The sequence below is a fragment of the Diuraphis noxia genome, unplaced genomic scaffold, assembly GCF_037042655.1.
Source record: "Diuraphis noxia isolate RWA-SAM2 unplaced genomic scaffold, SU_Dnox_SAM2 contig0003, whole genome shotgun sequence".
Lineage (NCBI taxonomy): Eukaryota > Metazoa > Arthropoda > Insecta > Hemiptera > Aphididae > Diuraphis > Diuraphis noxia.
Window position 1 is genome coordinate 82,595,681 of NW_028301713.1, and position 24,240 is coordinate 82,619,920.

The window sequence follows — 24,240 nt, forward strand, 5'->3', positions numbered from 1 at the left end:
TACACTAAAACCAATTTGTGTTGTTTGACCGAGTTCAAATCGCGCAAACGTTGCACTCGCAGTCCGCAGGGACGGCAAGCAGCGGTGCAGAGGTCGCGTAATTAAGTTCAATTGACGGTCCGCGCGCGCTAGTGTATAATATTGTAATAATTGACGACCGCGGACGGAAATGTCCAATAATAACAATATATTATACAGAAAAAAAAACTACGAATTGTAACGGACATTTCTTTTTTTTAAACGGTAACCTCCTATTCTTAATAACAGTATGTTGTAACAAAGAATAAACAACGATATTAATAGGTATTTAATATAATTTAAAGATATTGATGTAAAAATTAATACAATGTTTATTTTTTTAATTATTAAAAAACCACACAAAATGTCTATTAAAATGCATTTAAGTAATGTCTGGTGTTAATCATATCGATTTAAGACTTTTGGTTAGAAATACTGTCACGTGTACAATATATCAAGGTTGTCGACAGCGTTACAAGTGCAATATACATCCATGGTTTATAGGTAATACTCGTTTACGGGAGGGGAGCATACGTGTAAAAAGTATAATGGCAGATTTGAGTGGAGCCTGTTGACTTTTTAGACGTTCAAATCGTTCCTAAATGATTCCTCGAGCGTCTGTTGGTGTGCCATTGTACCTTCTTCGTACGGTTGTTGCTGTTGTTGCAATGGCGGCAGTCCTCCCGTGATCGACGTCGCGTTGACCATTGGTTCCTGCTGCTGACTGACGGCCGAATTTTCACTTTGCTAATGAACATATAAACAAACGAAAAAATGTAGGAAGTTTTGAAGTCAGATGGGAAAAAACTGTTGAAAAAATCGAAAACGCGTTTACATTGTTCAGCGAATAAATGTTCTTAAAAATTATCATTATTATATTTCAATTAATTGATTCCAACCGATAACGCGTAGGACATCGATAACATTAATTCGTCGGAATGTAATCGATCAAAAAAAGTTCGAGATAAAACTTATATCTATGCACAATTATTTATAAAAGCATGCAAATATATTCACGGTTTAAACGAATTTTGTTTGAACGTATGTACGTATGCTATCGATTAATTTGAGAATGGCAACATTAAGCGAATATTATAATATTGCAATTTATTACATTAAGGTGTTGTGCATGCCATTATTGTAAATGTTGAAATTAATTTAATTAAAATTGATCGTTGTGTAATGGAATAATTTAAAACAAACATTGTTTTATTTTAAAAAATGTGAATTTATTGATGTGTTTATGTACCTAAAATAGATACGTATTGCGTGACGCGTTTGATGTACACAGTCATAAATTATATGATTTCTATAGTTCACAAATGATAGAGGTACATAAATATTATAAATTTCTTAAGTTAAGAGTGCTTTTCATAAATATAAAATTAACTTATGAAATAATATACCAACCGAACGAAATATATTATTAACTGGATATAGGAATAATCTGTATTACCTATCGAAATCATTACCAACTAGTTATAACTAGAGCTTATCCATTTTAGGGAGGAGGAATAAATGTAAGAAACAAGAAATTCTGAGATTCATTATTTTTCATCAATGTTAGGATTTGAGGATAAATATTATAATTTTATTAGGCGTTTTAAAATAATTACCTTTTTTTATTACACTCGTATACAATATATTATATTTTATTATATAATACTTATTTTATACTTTAAATTTGTTGTATAGTATATACTTAGTAATTTATCTTAAAACATTCAATTAAAAAATATTTTGAAAAAGCCAGGGGGGGCAAATGCTCCAGCTTGCACCCCCTGCGGGCGCCTATGTATTTACCTACTATATTATTATCTATTAGAATTTAGAATCATTTTTATAGTGTTTAAATAGCTCCCGTAGATCAATCGCTTAAGTCTTCTTGAGGTTTTCAGCTAGATTCTCATTACTTATTAATATTTATCGCGCGTGCGGCATATTTAAGATGATAAATTATTGAGGCATTAGATAACAACGATAATTTACGATCTTTAAGGAATGGAACATTTTAGGGACCACATACTACCCACCCGATAAAGTACCTAACAATAATAGCATTTCGAGCATGACATTATACATTATATGAAATCAAAAGCAGCGAATACAAGAGAAGTATATCAGCGTACCTATATAGCTTACTCTCAGGTTCAAATAATGTTCTGGTTTTTCGTTTGTATACAACCTTACCAATAATATATTTTACTTACACCCTCTTCACACACACGCGCGTGCGCTCACGTTTCAGAAGCATAATACCTCATACTTGCACAACAGTTAGCAGTGTTTAGCTTATTGACAAACATCTATTTACGTACGCAGCGATACAATTTACAGCCGAGTAAATAATTATAATAGGTGTGCCTTTTCAATGCAGGGTATTAAGAATTCGCGAGGGTGTTTATTTGGCAATAATGATTTATACATCCTTAATATATACAAATGAATTGCAGCAATTTAAGTAAGTATATATTTAGGTACCTACCTTAAACGTGTTTAAACACTGAACTAGAGACATGGAATATGCGTATAATTAGCTATGATTCTCATATGATTGTAAGATATTGTGCCTATACGGGAGCCGTTATTATATATATTCCGATTTGATTTCAGTTTCTTAACGGTACAATGAATGTATTTGTTTTGCAATGATGTGTACCTATGTATTTTATTTTTGTCTGTTATAACCTTTTGGGGCAGTAACAATGTTTCAATTTTTTTCAACAGCATCTTTCGTGGTTGTAAAGTGAATCTGGTTGGTACTTTGGGGAGGATGGGTCACAAGTAAAAAATTTTCAATAGTTTTCAAAAGTGGTAGGAAAAACAAATAAACGAAAAAACTGTGCTTTTCGAAAAAAATTGATTTTGTTTTAAAATGTGACTGAAAAAAAATGAGCACTTATTCATGAAATTTTCACTGAATGTTTATTGTTTCTTCTATCCACGGCAACATTTTTGAAATATTACGATTTTTTTTGGGCTATTTATATAGACATAAGTTAAATTCAAGTTATATTAGTTTTAGATTCTGAGCTTACCATTGTATTTACAAATATGTTTATTTCTTTTCCTTTTTCTTTTTTATTCTGTAAACATTTTTTCTCCCTCTAAACTTGCTCAAAAGTATCAAGTGTAGCATATTTTCTGAAAGGTAATGTTCTTGAGCTGGTATTTTAAAAGGTCACTTTTCGATTTTCGAAACGGTACTCGAAATAAAAGCGATTAAAGGAGAAAAAAGTACGATTTTACGATTTTTTTATTATTAAATAATTACGGACGACGTTTTCTACCAGAAATATTACTTCAAATGAAAAATGACAAGATATCTTTTGTGTTATATTTTGGATTTTGTTCCTTACGGTTTAAAGTTCGGAGAATTTTAGCAATTTTTGAGCAATTTAAAGACATTTTAATTTTGGGAGTTTTTTTGTTTTAATTCGGTTAAAATAACTTTCGCAAATTTTGAAATTTGGGTTGTTTACTTACATTAGCCTTTAGCCTTACCAAGACATGGTAAAATTTTCAAAACATATAAGCGAATTTTTAAATCTAAGATTTGAAAATTTTTAATAATCTATAATATATCCTAGACAGATATACCGTCTCCGCTCAGAATCGTTTTTCGTATACAATGATATAATATCATTGGATTCAAATTTAATTCTATCCATAATCCACTACAGTAACCCACTTGTATGTTGTAACTTATTGTACAGCAGAGCGACAGCCACGACTTACCTACTTTTTTTTTTTAATTATTGTCAATACAAAATTTTTCGATCGATTAAAAAATTTGAAAATGTAACAACGTTTCTCATAAGTTTCTGTTAGTGGAACTTAATAGTTGAGCTGTTACAAAAAACTGTTAATCATGAGTACACAAGTTTTCATCAACTGTTTATTTTGTAATTTTCTATGCATTAAAAATAATTTAAAAATATATATACACAGTTATTTTTTAAAGAAATTTCAAGATTATATTTGGACAAAATTATATACAAATACCGAGAATAACGATTTTAATTATTTTAATATAATTTAGAAATATTATTCGTGGGTATACAAAACTTTAAGAGTATATTTTTATATTTTATGCACATAACGACATTTTAAATTAGTAATTTAGTAAGCAACTACAATTCCTGAGCTCCAAACCAAAGTCCAAACACCTCAATTGGCGATGTCATATTGTTGTTGAAGCCAAGGGATACGGCGGTTCACTTAGATGTTTAGGCTAGGAGCTTTAAATATACTAAGTTTGTAAGCGACGTTATTTTTACTTAAATCATATATGTACAATGTATATATATATATTATATAAATGCATATTACCATATAATATTGCGTTATAAACATTAAATACTCGCACGAGAACTTAAATATGTACAGACTATGGACAATAGAGTGTATACAATTATTTCAAAGTAAGACTTCACGATTTATAGTCAACATTTTCCCCTTGTGAAACCATCAAGTACTTATAATAATAGTTAAAATATAATAACTAATTGTTTTCAAGGTATAATCAAATAAGAACAACTTTTGATAAACTTAATAAGAAAATATTATCTTCTTTCAAGTTTATAAATTATAAGTATTTCATATTTATTTATTATTCATCAAAATCGTTTCTATAATAAGCATATACTACAACAAAAATGAAACATTACCTATACAATTGATAGGAACAAAATGAGCTAATCCTATAATTAGCTTTAAGTTTTGATTAAAAATAGTAAATAATATATTGGTACCTAACTATTATTTTTAATTGAAATCTATACCCACAATTTCATAACCATACAGAATTATATTATAGGCATTCTAGAAGGAAATATGTAACAATCGCGAATAGTAAATTAATGTAAGTAAAATACACAAAATATAAAGCACATATTATTACCGTTAAAATAGTCAACGTTGAAAAAAAAAATTTATCATCATAGAGCGACAATAGTAAATGGATGATTTGTAACATTTAAATAATAATATGTATAATAAGTCGAATCCATAATAACATTATTGTCTCTTTCGCGAAACGAAAGCACGTTTTCTTCACAGTACCTTATACAACAGAATAATCCTGATGTGTTTCATAATAAAACTGGTTCCTAAACTACACTTTGTAACATAATCTAGTTGAACTCGATTATATACTTTATCCAAAAATTCTTAAAACCTCATGACAAAACAATACAATCCAGAATTTTTCAATGAAATTGAAAACTTTTTGTCTACTCTTTGCCAATGACATAACCCAGAAGCGTTATCAGTTTATCACCAACCTAAGTTCAATATTCCATATTACTGCATTTTCTAAAAATAACTTCCTGAACTCATGTCATAGGTTTATTAATAGTTATTAATACTACTTTAGAACATAAATATGATAATAATAACTTTCTATATAGGTATCATTATTTTTACTGAGAAATCAAAATCAAAATACTTAATGATGATGCTCTTTATTAAAAAAAACTGCTCGTTTTATGAATTTTGAACTACAAAATAATTTGCAAATATTTATGGTTTTAACGAATTTTTGTCAATATTTGAACTTCAAGTGCTAATAAAAAAAAATTGTGCCTATGTATTCTTATATTTTTTTAATCATTATAAGAATAACTATTATGAGGAACTTTGTATTAAATTTTCAAGTATTTTGATTGGGCTAAAAATAATTAATTTATCGACACTTCAAAAATTTTTTTCAGAAAAATTGAAAATTTCCGTTGTCTATAGATATCTCAAAAAAATATCAAAATATTTTGAAAATTAAATCATGTAAAGAAAATGCCAATCTAAATAACTGGTAAAATTTTCAAGTATCTATGAATTATACTTTTTGAATAATAATAAAGGTTTTAAAATTTTTAAATCGTTTGAGGATAAATCGTTATCGTTACGATATTTCGTAAAAATTTAAAATTCAAACGCACTTAAAATTTTTCTATAATGATGTTTCATGTTTTCTCTATAGCTACTTGAAGGAAAACTAATGGAAAACTTAGTGTTGAATTTTTAATCCTTAGTTATGAACACAAAATTTTTTTATGATTTTTCAACTTCAAAATTATTTGTAAATTTTCGCTTTTTCGACAGATTTCGTAAAAATTTGGACTATAAACGCTTATAAAAAAAAATTGTGACAAACGATTTTTAATTTTGGTACTTTTCTGTTATCCCTACTACCGCGACTCTCAATTCTGTTATTTAGACTACTATAGTATTATCCAGATAGTTCCGTATTTTAATAGGTACATAATACATTAATACACATCATGAATTGCCATTTATGTAATAATGTATATTAGTATAATGTTTATAATTAGCAATCACATAAATTATCTCAGCAGTGGAGAGTTATAGTATAAAACCACGATTTAAGATAGTACTAATTTAAATTGTGTATAAAACATAAAATCATCAAAATTATCACAAAACGTCAAATTACATATTCCAAAATTATTGCAGCAGTGGAAAGTTATTATAATATAAAACAAAAAGTCATCAAAAATATCAATTAAACGTCAAGCGGTAGTCGCGGCATCGAGTGGTAGTAGGGATAACAGAAAAGTACCTTAATTTTTTTTAGCTACAATAAGGACAACGCATAAGGAACCTTGTATTAAATGTTCAAGTTTTTTGGTCGTCCAACATTTTTTTACCGACACTTCAAAAAAAAATTCTCAAAAAAAGTGTAAATTTCAGTGGTCTATAAATAACTCAAAAAAAGTTAAACATTTTTGAAAATTAAACTGTATATATATAACACTAACATTAACATTTGGTGAAAATTTTAAGTATTTACAGTGATTAGTTTTTGAATTACAACCATATAAAAAAATTGATTTGGTCGAAAACTGGTTTTGCGTAAAAATTCCCGTTTTTCTGTCATTTTGTTGTTGTTTTTCTCAATTTTTTAGAAAGCTGTTGGAAAATGTTTACTTTTGATCTGTATAATGCACCAAGGATATTTACTTTTACATCGGAAACCACCCAAAAAGTTTGAAATTGAAGCATTATTTCGACTAGTTATGCTGTACACAGACACAAAAAAAAACACACATCATTGTATAAGTAAAATCAATACATTCATTACTTCGTTCAGAATCTAAAACAATTTTAGTGTGTAATCTCAGCGGGCTCGATGTGAAAAAATAGCTGATGGAAAAGAAGTAGTAGCCTTATATAAATTGTAATTCACATTCACATTCATCTCATTTTATCTGAGTTTATAAGTATAAAAATAAAAATTCAAAACTTCCATTTTTAATTCGAATATTTTGGAATTCGATATTTGTTCGTTTTTTTACTGGTTTAATTAACGTCCCAAGAGACTATAATATGATTATTATAAAATCAATTATTCATAAATTCAAAGTCTACTATACTGACTTATTTAAGTTTTAATTTAATTTATTAATCAAAAATATTATTCAATCATAGCTGCCATTAATTATATTATATATCATTTTAACGGTTATTATTTTTTTTCTCTTAAAATGTACGACTTTTTATAACTCGCAATTAGTCGTCGGCCATCTTTAAGAATATCGTTAACATCGCTTAAAATATGGAAAATTAATTATAAATAAATCATTTAATAAAAAATAAATATTAAAATGAAGTTTTGTTTTATGATATTTTAAATAATAATTCAATTTGTTACAAATAATTTAGTACAGTATAAATTGTATAAGGATCGTGAATTTATATTTTTTAGAATAGGTACATTGGAATATCGTTTAACTTATACAATTTTGAGTAACTTTTTGCTCTGCTTTAAACATCAGTGAATCGTAAAATCAAATATAAAACGACGCGTAAGGTGCAACATTTGCCATAGTAATAATAAAATGAAAAACCAAAATACCAAGAGAAAAATAAGACAATATTTTACATACTAAAAACCACGAATAGCAATACGATATTACGATGGGCAAATCGTGGAAATACGCGAAATGGCTTTTGTTTATAACATATTCAGTTATAGAGAAAAAGTGCGTTCTACATTTTTATTTTCGAAATCAAATTTTCCAGAGGTAAAATGTAAATCCAACTGTAGGTATAATATTACACCTACGGGGTTTTTTTTTTACCACGCAGTATACAGGGTGATTCGTTTATCAAACAACACTCATTATTTATAAAAGTATTGACTTTTTTCAAAATATTGTTTTACATAGTTTCAAGTTGTTAAAAAACCAACGCTTTTATTAAAAAATTATATTTTTAAATATTTTTTATCCTTATCATTTTTTAAGTTTTTTACTTTTTTGAATGGCAACATAGTTTTTTAATTTCATATTCCAAAGCAGAATATTTTTCTAAACATTTTGATACATAAAAATCGAATTTAGGACTAGTAGTTTATGAGTTATAAGTATTTAAAGTTTAGACAAGCGGAGTAGTGGACAAACATTTTGCGGGGTAACCCCGTACCACTCCACTCTGCCAATCTAAACTTTAAATACCTATAACTCATAAACTACTAGCGCTAAATTCAAAATTTTAACGTAATAATTAATTAAAAAAATAGCTTTATTAAATTATGAAATTTGAAGTATAGGTTACCATTTGAAAATCAAAAGTTGATGGTGGTGTATATAATAAATATAAGGGTGAAAAATATAAAAATAATAAACAATTCAAGAAGAGTGTAAATCTACAATTTTGAAAAAAAAAAAAATTGAAAAAAGTCAATACTTTTTTAAATAATGAGTGTTGTTTGATAAAAGAATCACCCTGTACATCAATAATAAGACCGCGTCTGCGTTGGACGTTTTTCTGTATTCGTATAACACAAAATTACAAAAAAACAAAATATTTCGTTGATGTATAATATAAAAAATAATGATTTTTTAAACTGTATAAAAGTAGGTAAAACAGTAGATACAACTAATCAGAGTATAATTATACGAGTCTCAAATATTAGTCGCATTTACTCACATAATTATAGTAGTAGCGTATTTACGACGAAGGAGGGGGGTCCAGGGGTACTGAGCCCCCCTCTCAGAACCTATCTCTCTCAAAAAAAAACCACTAAAATTCTTAAATATTTGCAGAAGCCGATTTATGGAGGCACGCGTGGACATAGTTTTTCTCCGTGAACAAAATATTATATAAAACATAGTTTGAAATTAGTTACAACAGCTAAAACAGATACACGTTCCTGCAGCATGGTTTTAAGTAACAAATATAGAAATTATACATTTATAATAATGTCATTCTGACGACGGTTTCCAAGTTACGACTTATATACTGAGGACCCCCCCTTCCCCTCCCCAAAAAATTTGAAAATACACCACTGAATTATAGTGTAATAAGGGGTCGGCTCAAACAAATCGTCAAACTTTACGTAGAAGTAGAACTATTTTTTAAACTTCTTTAAACTGTCGTTCTTTCAAAATAATTTAACTTTAACGTTTTATAAAATTTATAATTTTTGTATTTGTATTTGTTAGAGAAACCAATATCAACTTTTGATTTTTAAATGGTTATACCCACAAAATAACGTTAATATATACATAACAAATATTAAATATGAATGAATTATTTTTATTTTAATTAACGACTATTATGCTTTTATATACAAGCCAATCACAAATGTCATAATGTTGATCGCCTCACTTCCCTTATTTAAAATATAAATGCTAATAAAAATAAAAATTGGCACAGACTAAAAGCTTCGACTAGTACCTACTATTATACTCGTTCAAACTTCGATCAAATACAGAATTACTTGGAAATAAATAATTGTATGTCTGTTATATATATATATATATATTTAATCTAACAGTAATATAATGTAACACATTGTGTGTGTGGTTGGCATAATTTGTGTATAATATCTAAGTTTACAATTTATGGCTGCCATATTTGGATGAAACCACATATTTTATGGAAAGTTCAAACTGGAGATAAATTCAACGATCGTATGACACGGCGTAGCATAACCCGAATAAAAAAAAAAAAAATTGAATACTAATTTACCTACCTATGTACTACCTAGTACCTACTAATGTACGCGATGGGTTTCATTATCGCAGACAGTGGCGTATTTGAGCCTTCACCTAGGGGGGGGGGGCGATATTAAGAGGAGTAAACCACCCCCACCAATTAAAAACATTTTTAACGGGATGTTAAATCAGTTGCAAGTCGCAAGTGTACGAATAACGATTGTATGGCGAACAGGCGAACGGAACGGAACAGTCGAACAGACACAACACATTTTCATAAATATCATAATTAATTATTTCATAGATAAGTATCAGATAAGTTATAGTTTATCACAATGACGAAATGACCCATCGTGACCATTTAGGTAATCATTTCGACAGGTGACGTTCCGTTCCATCATTCGTTTGGCACGACTACGTCACCCAGTCCTCGGGCCAAATGTTCCATCTTTGCGTATCATAGAGCAATCACTAATCAGTAATCCGATTCATCCGATATAAAATGTATTATCAGTTGACAGTTATCACAAAAATTTCTCATCCAAAAAATATTATTTATTTATTAATTAAAATATTTAGATACACTTATAAGTTCAACAATCATAAAATATTATTTTCAAAGATCTCTCGGGGGGGGGGGGGCGATCGCCCCTATCGCCCCCCCTCAAATACGCCACTGATCGCAGATATGATTTTTACTCGATAGCACCTATCGCACCATTTTGTGGGTTTTTACCAAATAATAACCTAATCAATTGAATAGAAATACAACAAGAGTACAAGACTACCTACAATTTTGAATGAATAAAAAAAATTTGCACATTGGCACTTAAAAAAAAAACAGCCCAAAAAGTTGCGTGGTTTATAGTTACATTTATTTATATTATTATTATATAATTTGCGACTTACCCAAATCCCGTGCATTTCTAATAAACGTCTATACGATTCCAGTTCGTTTTCTTTCAATTGGTAAGCTTGTATGAGCGACATGTGATTTTCCTGGAGTCTAAATAACTGAAGTATAAAATACATCGATTATATCGAATCAGGAAAATAAAAATCCATTTCATGTCATACACACTTCGGTTTTTATACGATCTGTGTCGTCCCGGAAATCGTTAGCCAGCCTACAAAGCTCTTCGATTCGGTTGGTCTTCTCAGACAATTCGTTTCTCAGGCTGTCCACTGTGGCATTGAGCTCTTCGATTTGTTTTTGATTGGTAACCAATTTTTCGCTATCGTCCTGGCCAGGAAGCGTGTTCAGCGCTCTCATGATCATTCCTGCATAGACACGAGTTTATGGAATAATAAAACACAGATTTGGAGATTGATATACTATATTTTAACGATAAGACAGCCTGTAATTTCCACGTAGTGAATAAATTGAAAACCATAATGTTTGTGAATACCAAACGTATTCTTGAGATTTATTTTAGATAATATATTGTTCTACACACTATATATAGCGTAATTCAATAAGCATGCTCATCCCTTTTTTCTTCAACAGAACAGTAAGTCATTCAAAATCTGATTTTTTGAATCAAATTTAAGATCATATTTTTAAATTTTTGAGATTTTTTCTACTTAAGGATAGTTTTGTAGAGATTTATATCTTCTACTGTGAATTATTTAGCTTTTACCTTTTCTGAAAATTAAAATTCGAACAAGATGTATATTATTATTAATTGTACCTAACCTAGAGTTATTTAGCTTCATATAATATAAGGAAAATAAGACCATGATAAAAGATTTAGGAAGACATGGTAATTTGAAAATCTTAGTAATTAAACTATCAACATAGTATATAATTTTTAAAAATGGATCAAGTATAATATGAATTATAAAATACCCGACGATCTAGATTCAAGATCCATTAGATCCAATATTATAACTAAATTTTATATTTTTAAAAACCATTTTTAAGGATCATCCTTTATATAAACATTATAAAAATTGAGAAACTAATTATTCGAATCTTGAATTTTGTATAAAAAATGAAGGTATACCTAACCAACCTAAACTAACCTATATACAATTTAAAAAAAAAATGTATTCACAAACATATTTACGGAAAAAAGGAGATTCTTATTTAAAAAACAAAAATTTCTATCGCATAGCACACTCCTAAAATCACAAGAACTTTAAAATATGAATATCTTAAAATATACTTTTTAAACAGAAATTGAATAAATTAATTATTAAAGGAAAAAATAGATGTAAGCATATTTGGAGAATCACACTATATATTCACGTAATTCGACTTTATAAAATTAAATCATATAATACGTATAATGTATATGTATACTAAATATACTATAATATACTGTAATTATCATCATCAAAATTTTTGTAAGAATCGTTTATAATTTATTTTAAGTCGTCACTGATATCGATAAAAAGTATTGTATAGCATCGTATTATAACTGTATAGGTGTGTTTATTTTATTCTACAATTATAATTTGTAGTACCTATCTAGGTACGCACCTTCGAGCATTTTAAACAACTTGCAAAACTCGTAATCCAATAATAGAGTATTAGGGTCTTGGGCTGTCGGCTGTGGGTGTTTGCTAGCTCTGGTGTATGATTCGTTTCGAGACACATCGTTTAATTTATCTACAAACGTTTCCACGCCTATCCGTTTGGTAATCAAATGTCTGAGGCTGTCCTGAAATAAAACACCAGTCCTGAAAAATTTGAGTGCGTTAATGTATAAAAAAATCTTGAATTTACTTTTTTGAAATTTTCCACCGTGTCAGGATTGAACGCTAAGCATATACCCATCACAAACGTGCTCAGACCACTGACGATTTCTTCGATTTCTTCGTTCTCTAGACGATTAGTCTGTACACACGCAAGACAAAGATGGTAAAATGCAGTGAATATAATTAATAGCATATTGGCATAGTGCATTTATATAATATTATAATTGACAAAAAAAAAATGTAATTAAATAAAACAATATCAGATGGTAAGAATAGGAAAAGTTCTTAGGGGAGGAGCCAAGCCACCGATAAATATATTTCTGATGTGTATTATACATGGTTCCAATTTAAATTTTATTTTAGACACACCAAAATTAAACATTAAAATATTTAAGTAAAAAAAAAATCGTTCATTGTCAATAACACAATTTTGTATTATATGTATTATACTATAAATAGATAATTGTAATGAATAATAATATGATATTATTGTAAAATGTAAATGTTTGTACTTTGTTGGTGTATTTCAATAATAGTGTATTATATTCATCCATGTATATTCACTATATTGTAATATTGTATTATTGTACCAATTTGACATTTTAAAGGATAAAAATTCTATAAAAATAAATATGTTTATGACAAAAAACCTAACCTAACCTAACCTTTGAGTTGAATGTTTTTTCAGTGTTAGGTTTCCTCCCATATTATGCTAACAAAAAACAACAACTGCCCCAACCCTACCTATTTTCAGAATAAGAATAAACAAGTCCGTAGTTATAAGTCATAACATATGATATATAATATAACTTAATCAATAATTATATATAATATACATCATAAATTATAATAGGTCCATATTTGACAATATCATATGTATATTGTATACGTTTCAATGATCATTAATATATACCAGGTGTAGCCAATCCACAGCTTATGGCTTAACATTTTTACTAATATTATATAATGATAGATAAATTCCTATTCCTACTCTTCATATTATTTTTCATTATATTCTACAACTCGCAATTCATATTACTGGCCACCACTGGTATAGAACCTTTTAAGCCTGTCAAGCAAGAGACCAATACCACAACCCAACTTAAGTCAGTACAGTCTACATATTCTCAACCAAAAAGCTCCTGCCTGGACTAGTTCCACAATGTCTGGATTACTCCATGCGCGGGATGTGTAAACATGGCATACTCCCTTGCAATAAAGGGTTACTGCTTATAGTACGAGTTAAAGTAATTTAAAAGATACTAACCACATGGCAATAAGTAAAATTAAATTTTATATGATAAAGTCTATAATATTTTATAAAATACAATTTGAGATGAAAATTTTCAATTATTAAAATGAAGATTAGAATAATAGAGCAACAAGGTGATTTAAATGTATTTAATTAATGCTAATTAATAAATAAATAAATACTCGTTTGATATTCGTTATGTATATACAATATACATTTAAGTTTTTTGAAGTTAGCATTTAGAATATAAAATAAATTATTAAAATTAAGAGGTAAGATTATAATTATTGTTTTATAATAATATTAAGTAGGTACTTATCCTTACAAAATGTAATTTGTTAGGCCAATGTACATGACTGCTTTAAAATAAATTTGAATATGAATAAAAATGTGGATATTTACTATTTACTATTTTTTTCTATACATTTAAATAAATATAGTTAAAATAAATGAAAAAGTTACTTTTTATTTTTCATATCACTAACACTTGAAAAATAGCACTAAAAACCTAAAATACTTCAAATATGCAAAAAAATAATATTATAAAATTTCATATTTGAAGTCTCTGATTTGGATTCATAAAACAAATTTATAGCTCACTCTCCCATTTTTATCTGTATCCAATAACATTTAGCAAATGCTATAAAATCCGAGCACTATTCATTAGAATATAAAATATAATTAAATTTTACCTATACAAGGGAGTTCGAGAAATAATATGACTGTAAAATAGAAAATAACTATGAATAAATAATAAATACAAACCTGAGTTATAAAGTATGGTATGCCTGAGTTAATTTTCAAAAAACTTTCAACAGCTAGTGAACAATGAGCAAACCAAGTAGACAAAAACATCAAATAGCCAATTTTAAGCTGTGCTTTATCATTCTAAAATATAATATCAATTGAATATTCATTTTAAATGTTGTAACTGTTACGATCATAAAAATACATACTGTTTGGATAGAAATAACTATCTGTTGCAATAATGTAGGTGGCTCATTATCATTAGACGACAACTTGACATTCAGTAGCTTTTCTTTACCATCTGGGTTGTCAATAAGAGCATACGAAAGCGCTACTGCTGAAAACCAGCTGTTTAATGGTTCTTTGTTGAACAAACCTTGACAAAGAAGATTGCTGATGCAAGTTTCAGTTACTGCAGAATACATAAACAAATATAGAATAGAGTTAGCACTAAATAATCATAACAGTAGCAAGCCATTATAAATTATAACAATACCTTCTTTTTCCAATGGTAATAGTTTTTGTACAATTTTCATTTTTCCAAAATCATTTCTATACAAATAACATTGAAAAACATACAACACCGCACATCGCATATCAAATGGCTGCTTGTCGCTTAACATTGTACATAACAATAATAACAGAATATCCCTAAAAATAAACACATACTATGAAATTACTTCTATATTCATCAAAAATGTATTAATTAACACATATATTTAATATGAATATACTTTGGTGGATTCTCATTGGACTTCACTGATTCCAGAAATGATTGATTATCGTTGTGCCCACGTATAAGTTCCGCTACAGTATATATGGCTTCAGTTAATGGATTACGAGGCACACCAGTAGCAACCAATAAGTCACATATTGCTTTTAGAATTCCAGATGTGTACATGGCTTGTTGGCATGAAGAAGTGGCTTGAGCTGGGTTAGTTGGTGATACTAGTGTGCGTATAATTTGAAGAACTGAATGTACATTGTTTACTCTCTGAACTGGCCACTCATCAATAAGAGGCAATTGCAAAAGAGGCAATATTCGCGATATGAAATTACCTAAACAAACAATTTTATTTATTACTATAAGAAGTAAAATAAGTAAATATTGTTGGGGAACAGACCTTCTTTGAAAAAATTTTGAGTCGAAATGTTATTTCTTAATAAAGTCAACATTAAATTCAGACAGTCTTGAACAACAATTCCTCCATCTGCATTGCCTTCTTCATGTATAACATCAAATAGTCGATCAAAAGCATTTTCAAAAGCTAATATCTTTTGAATATTTGCATTACTTTTTGTCAATAGTGTTAACAAAAGAACAGACTAAAATAAAATTGTATTAAGTATAATTCGGGGTTTAATTACTATATAGGTATTGTACATAATATGAACAATTAAATAATAAACTATTGTTAAAAATCATTTTTATTTTTCTCTAGAATTCTATAAGTATTTTGGTATAATGAGTATTTATAATTATGTTTACAAATCATACTTTAAGATACATTCAAAAGTTAAATAACATACACATGAACCTACACAAGTAGTAAGTCTTGAATAGCCTATTTATGTGATTATAATTATATTGTTTAAAAAGCATTCAAATTTTAACATATTGTGATAGTATTGTAGGATTAGTGATTATAGTAAACAATAACAGGTACTATTATTTATAAACAATATAGACTTAGAAAAATGCCTAGTCAGAGAATCATATTTAATAATATAAAATAAAATATCCATCATTCCAGAAATTAAATTAAATTAGATAGAATTGATTGAGAAGTTCCTTTAAAAAAATCTAAATAAATGAACTCATATTTTAATGCTAAACTAAAATAATTCAAACTTGAATATAAACAGTATTACAGACATTACAATGTTAAAAAATACTAATGCATTTATTAATTTTTTACTTATTGAATTAAATATATTTTCTAGCATCTTAGTCATCTTTCATAAAAAACTTCAGAAACCAATATAAATAATATAAAAATATAAATAATTTGACATGAATGTCAATTCAATATTTAGTAATTTGGTTTAGCAACCTGAATAAAAAATTTAACTTAAATAACAAACACTATTCAAGTACACTCTGTTATATGAATATTTCCTGATTATAATATAAGTATATTTTAATATAACACATAAAGAATGGTAAAAACAGATGAGTATAAATAAAGAGAAATTGGAATATTAATATATAATATATTATAATATCTGTACATCAGAACTAAGTGCAATAATTAGGTAGCAATAGATTTTTCATTTTTAATAGGAAAATTATAATTTAATTATGGTCCATAAATAATAAACTATTTATCAAATGGTTTTATTAAAATGTAAGCAATCAATAAATTATTGTAATGAATAATATTATTAAATCATTTATTTACTTTTACCACACTCTAAATATATAATATTAGTAAAATACTTTTATCTTTCAATAAGCAAAAATTATTTATTAATTATTTAATATAAATATAAAGTATATTATGTCAGTTTTAAATAAATTTGTTATGTAAATGTAACATAATGTGAAATAAAATGTAGCCAAACGTATGCGTATACTTGTTAATTCATTGTTTTTAAAATAAGAGGTCTGCAATGAAAAATAAATAAATAGTAGTCATAAAAAGAACTTACATTATTTCGAATTACTTCTCGGCTGTCGCTCAACATGTCAATTAGTTTGGAAACTCCCATTGGGCTGACCAAAATCATTTCTTGCACATCCTTAGCCCTATTATTATAAACAATATTTACTTTTATAAATTTAATAGCATGACATAATAAAACAGAATAATTCAAAACTCAAGTTTTCTTTAAGATAAAATAGTAGTTGCTATTAAAAACCTATGCACAATAAAATAAAATATAATGGTGGTATTTTTTAGAAAAAAAAAAATGTATAAGTCAATTTCTATAAACATGGTTTTTTTTTTTTTTATTAACAAGCATCAATAGTTTTGATAAATGTAATAAATGGTAACGTGGACAATTCTTATAAGATAGGTGTTACAATTTTACTCAATTCACCAAGTAAGTCAATGTATCTATAGATATTTATCAGTTTATTACAAAAATAATATATTTTTCAATATTTTGTATTTATACACTAACACTATTATAAAAACCATCCTGTTTCTGATCACAAAATCAAAGTATATAAGATGTTAAATTTTAAGAATAAAATAAAACATGAATTATTGGTTTTTATATAAAAATGTAGGAAATAACTAGATATAAACTTATAAATATTTCAATCTAAAATGCTTTAAATTACATAAATTATATTTATAATTCTCAATATTTAAGTACTATAATAATATGATGGTATATTATATGGTCCCTAATCAAAATAATGTCATTTAATTTTTTTAGACCAAATTATTGTACCTATTAATATTCTATATTCATTTTTAAGATTATAAGGATTTCAATTTTAGGATATATTAATATATTATGTTAAATACCAACTTGTTTTCTTTTTTTATAAACAAGGATTTACATTGCCATAAAGGTATACATATAAATGAGTTTAAATATAAACTGAAGATCAGTAATATTGTATTTATTTATTCTAAATTAATAGAATTTCATAGTTTCTAATTAAATAATTAATATTTGATGGTTATTAAACTATTATAATTTATTATTATAAGTTGTAATTATTCTAGCTGTGTTTAGACATCCAATTAGTGCAACTTACATACACAAATTAACAGAATACAATTAAAAATGAAATATTTTCATACCAGACACTCTTAGTTGCTGAAATTTTGTTCGCTTTTCAGAGGATTTAGATTGTACAAAGCTTATTATTGGTTTCTAAGAAAACATCCATTATTGGAAGTGCAAGTTAGAGGAGGTTTTATCATACATATTATTTTGGCATGTACTATATTATAGTCTAAGATCATTTTACACTAAAATAGTAAATTATATAATTCATTTCAAAATATAAATTTTTAACCATAGAATCAAAGTAACATTATTCAATTACATAAAAAATGTGCGTATATACTAAAAAAAAACTATAGGAGGATATTGTACAGAATTTTCAAGTTTTTTGGCCGAGAAAAACAAATCTTGCCAACATATTTTTTGTATAAAAATTATGATATTTATATAACAGTGAAATAACAGTTAAAGTTTATAAATTCTTTTACTTATTATGATAATAACAGAAATCTACTGACGAAAAATTGTCACCTGCTTAATTTTGGTATATCTATTTTCCAAAAATTGCATCATTAGTAAAACAAATGCTTACAGTTTAAAAAAAAATATGTAAAATTAGTGTGAAAGATTTCATCAGTAAACTTGATTATTGGTTAACTAATTACCCAAGCATATACAATATAATATCAAATAGTTTTTAAAATATTCAACAATTCTGTCAGGAGTAATATTGTTATTTAAATGTGGTTGATAACCATTAGTGGAATCATTTTATTAAAACAGTATTATATATAAAGGGTGATCCATTTTAGTGTGTACACTAATAATATCAAAAAGTATTAACTTTTTTTGAATTTTTTTTTAAACTTCTAGGTTTATGTGTTTCTAAAAAAACCATATAATATTTTAATTTTTTTCACCCTTATATTCATTGTCGAAACCACTATAAACTTTTGATTTTCAAATGGTAAATTATAATAAAAATATCATGAAAAAATAAAATGTTTATAATAAATGTACACGTTAACATTTTTATTTTTCATTGATTGGTTTGCAAGATACAGCTCCTTAAAGTATTGATGGTTGAAGGAGGTATTATATTCGGTAAATGCGGTATTGTTCATACTAAAATATTACAGTAGAACCTCATTAATCAGGACTAATAGGGGCTTTAGGTTGTCAGATATAATGAAAGTCCGGATTAAACAAAATAATCAAAAAACATGTCCCTATTATAGATTTAAGAATATTATATTAAATTAAATACTATACAGTGTGTTCACCGATTTAGGGAACACTGAATTTCTCAGCCGGATTTGTTTGGAATAAATCGATTTATTTTTACAAACTAGTGGTATATGAATATACATTTTTCGATACATTTCAAAATTTTTTGAGAATTTGGCCTGCGCATGCACAGTAAAAACTTTTTTTTAAATAGCAACACCTATTTTTAACACCATATTCGGATAGGCCTATTTTTTTAAAGTAATTTTCATGTATCAACTATGGCTGAATAAATTGACTGAATAAGAGCCGTGCAATTTTATTAAATAATACATTTTTAAACATTTTTAATTAATTCTTATTGGTTACTTTTTGAATATTTGAACGTATTTTTTTTTGGAATGTTATAAACAAGACTAACATAATATGGATACAAGGATACAACATTATTTATTAAAAATCGACTAAGTACAACAAGTGAACAATAGTTATTTTATAATTACACAATAAATTAAATAAATTGTTCAAAGTTTGCTTCAAAGCAATAAATAATTATAAATGTTTAAAAATGTATTATTTAATAAAATTGACATGGCTCTTATTCAGTCAATATTGAACATAGAGCCATAGTTGATTCATGAAAATTACTTTAAAAAAATAGGCCTATCCGAATATGGTGTTAAAAATAGGTGTTGCTATAAAAAAAAAAAATTTTACCATGCATGCGCAGACCAAATTCTCAAAACATTTTGAAATGTATTGAAAAATGTGTATTCATATACCACCCAGTTTGTAAAAAAAAAATTGATTTATTCCTAACAAATCCGGCCGAGAAATTCAGTGTTCTATAAATCGGTGAACACACTGTATATGATATATTGCAACATAATAATAGATCCATCAAAATCATTACATATCAATGTAATGCATATAATCATAATTATTATATATTTAGGCACACTTTCATTAACTAGTTTGAAAAAACTGCTAATCTTTTGTTGTCTTCCTTTCTGATTTATTTCTCGTATTAATAATTCACGTAGATGCCTCAAATGTTTGTAATATGCAGATATGTTTAAATCGTCATTATCTTCAACATATTTAAGGACAATATTTAGATGGTCTTTAATTTCACCAAGTTATTAGCTTAGACTAGATACTATTGTCTACTTCATCTTGTTCTTATATTCATCCATTTCAGAGTTTTCTGCAGCGATGAGGCTTTCAACAATCTCTTTTTCTGTTAAAATGTGATAGCTATTATGTTTATTTTAGTTTACGGCATATACTGTGTATGTTTTTTGTAATATTAAACAACTGTCTAGATTAAGCAAAGTCCAGACTAATGGGGTTCGGATTAATGAGGTTCTACTGTATATGGTATAAGAAAAACATAAGCCTAGAAATTTTAAAAAAGTTCATACTTTTGAGATAATTAATGTACCCACTTAAATGGATTATCCTGTATAATGCATGAATAGTTTTTTTTTTTAACGATTTTTTAGGATAATTTTATTATACTAAAATATAATATATTATTATTAAATTATATTATAATATTATCTAAGACTATATAATATCATTGATTATAAAAACTAGTATTTAAATTCAAAGATAGTATATGTTCAAATAAAGTATAATTATTTTCTGTTAATTAGTGTATGTAAGTTGTTGACATTAGGTGGGCATCTAGATAGAACGATTATTCTATTCTACAAATTATGGATGATAAATTATATTAAAGTAATAGTTACTATGAAATTTAATAATTATTTTAACCTTAATTATATACTTAAAAGCACTATTTAATAAGAGTCACTTAATTATAATAAGTTAATAATTTTTAATTAAATAAAACGTAAAAAAAATATATTACAAAGATAAATAATTTGCAATATTGAATATATACATAATATTAAATATGTAAATAATTTAGATATATACAATATTGCAACTTGTGGCAATAAGAATACTTTTAATTAAAACATAATGTAGTTGGAAGCACCATATTAGCTTTGTTTTTTATTTTAACTCACTTATTTGTTAACAATAGTAACAGTAACTGAAGAGCTGGCCACCGTACATGAAAATCAAATTCTTCCAGATAATCCAAAACCAATCCAACATTTTCTATTTTTTTTATGAATATTTCTGTGAAACGTTCACCTAATTTATGCGAATCTTTTGCAGTTACATCAGGAATTTCTGAAAAAAATTAAAATGTATGTATTTATAAGCTAATAAATATTGGTATATACTTAGTTTCACTCAACAAAAATTTTATTTAGTGCATATAAATTTAATTTCTTAGCAATGAATATGTTAATTATTGGGTAGTTAAGTTTTATACTTTTGTTTTTATGTTTTATCGGTCATCGCCTTTTAAAAAAGTAAAACATATTTAACCCTCAACTTTGATGTTGGTTCTGGCAAAGTTTAAATTGATGATTAAAAAATTAAAAATTCTCAGTACTTTATTGTCTTTTTAAAATAAACTAAAAAAAATTTGTACATAATATCTACTTGAAATTTTCTCTAAAAATTATGTTTGCATTTTTTAAACAAAATGTTGGTTCTTTTTCAGATATTTAAAGACATTTTAAAATATAAATTTTGTAATATTAGTTACATCTATTTATACACTATAGGATTGACCAATAAAAAATATACACACTCAATACTTTTCAACTTGTCCAAATTATTACTTATATTAAAATGACATGTGGCAGTTAACCATTAACACAGACAAACTCACTTATACACTTATTAAAAGCCACCACCCAAGACAATAAAGTACTATTTTAAATAAAATTATCTTTATAGATTAATAAGCCAAAGTGGAGGGCCAGCGAGAACTTTGGTGGGCTCTGGAGCTTATCAATTTTAGGCCCTTTCAATTATACATTATTCAATAATTATTCAATAATACATTCTACATCATCAAGTAGCATACTACTTTTTATGTTTCTTTTTAATAAATGTTAATTAAATACATTTTTGTAAAGTTTTTCTCAGTCAAAAATTTTAAAATGTAATGCAAGGTTCCTTAATTTTGCAGGAATCAAAATTATTGAAATACAATCATAATTTTTAATAAGAATTTAAAGTTTAAATTTTAATGAAATATTATATTTTGCGAGCATTTTATATACAATCATTAAATTCAAATTCAACACTTTCGTAATAGTAGTAGTGAAATTTCCATTTTTTAATTTAATTTAAATTTTAACAATAATAAGAAACAAGAGTCATGAGAGTGATATACCAATAATTTAATAACAAAATATTTCAAATAATAATTAGTAATTACTAATAGTTTTGAATAAACGAAGGTAATAATTTACAGTTAACCCTATTTGGTAAAAGTTTTCAAAAAAAAACTTATTATTATAGTAACATGAATTACTGTTACCCGTAAACAGGACTACTAAAATTTTTTTTAAATTAGGAAAACATACTATAATCATAATGAATAAAATATCACCAAAAATTTGAATATTATGATGTATGTAAGACATAAATATTAAACATTTTTTTCCTATTGCTTTCAATATAGATAGTATACTTTTAATAATAAATCTATTGAATAGGTAACCTACTAGAAACGAATAATATACAGGTATCAGGTGATTACTACAATTAATAAAGATTACCTAAGTAAGTTGTAAATAATTACATAGATATAAGTAATAGTTGAATATAAAATTAACAGAATTTCAAACACTACTTTAGAATTAATACTTTAAATACATAATATAGAATTATCAAATAATGTATAACCTTTATCATAAATTTTACCTTCTTCTTCATAAATTTCATTATGCATAATGAGTCTTAACGTGTCCAAAGCATAGCTAGCTATTTCAGCATCAGCGCGGTCTTGTTGCAATACTAGACACAAGGCGTCCATTCCTTTTGCACCCACTTCAATGCGGTATTTTCGTGATAGGGCTCTTAGTGCCCTACATGCATCACGTCTGTCTGCCAGCAACGTGGAATGTTGAACTCGATCCACCAAACGTTCAACCTATGGAAAAGGTAAAAAGTTGCCAGTTAAAATGTTAAAGCATAAGCTAACTAATATTTTTCAAACCATAGTGACATCAACACAAACACTATTATTATATAAATACTATAGAAATTCATTGACATATATAATTAAGTATGTGTTAGTCACAACATAAAAATCTAAAAAAACCGTACAATATCGGCACCGGACGGCTGGTCTTCGACAACGGGCGTACCGAGCACCGTTTTTAAGCCACTTTTAAAATATTCCATCAATATAACCAATTTCCTTTGCGTTTGCTACATTAAAAATGAAAAAAATCGTACAGAAACATTTTTTTCACATGATATTTATCTAACGAACAGATGTCAAAGGATGGCAGTGGAAAACTGGTGAAGAAAAAAATTTAAAACAATTAAAATATCAATACATTTTTATTATGATAATAATAAGTAATGAATAATAATAATTTGTTATCATTTACACGGAGACGGACACGACGGCGTAGATCCTAAATTCTTAATTCTTATCATAGCCACGTGCTAACGAAAATGTGAACCACAGCAAGTTTTATATGGTTCGTTGAAGCAGAGTGGTGGAAAACGACATAAGATATTATGATAGACTGGCAA

The 24,240-nt window shown here is 26.7% G+C and overlaps 1 protein-coding gene across 1 annotated transcript; it reads right to left on the reverse strand.

Moving 5' to 3' along the window:
* Positions 1-296: 296 nt before the first annotated feature.
* On the reverse strand, positions 297-24,056 carry p115 (General vesicular transport factor p115). The gene is made up of 14 exons (XM_015523678.2): positions 23,803-24,056; positions 23,398-23,626; positions 21,636-21,804; positions 17,335-17,431; positions 15,807-16,008; positions 15,417-15,741; positions 15,179-15,333; positions 14,892-15,094; positions 14,701-14,823; positions 12,712-12,822; positions 12,466-12,646; positions 11,062-11,261; positions 10,890-10,994; positions 297-765 (listed from the first exon to the last, which is right to left on the reverse strand). Exons 1-14 carry the CDS (start codon positions 23,878-23,880, stop codon positions 598-600), a joined length of 2,346 nt encoding a protein of 781 aa, XP_015379164.1. The 5' UTR covers positions 23,881-24,056; the 3' UTR covers positions 297-597.
* Between the last annotated feature and the right edge of the window lie 184 nt (positions 24,057-24,240).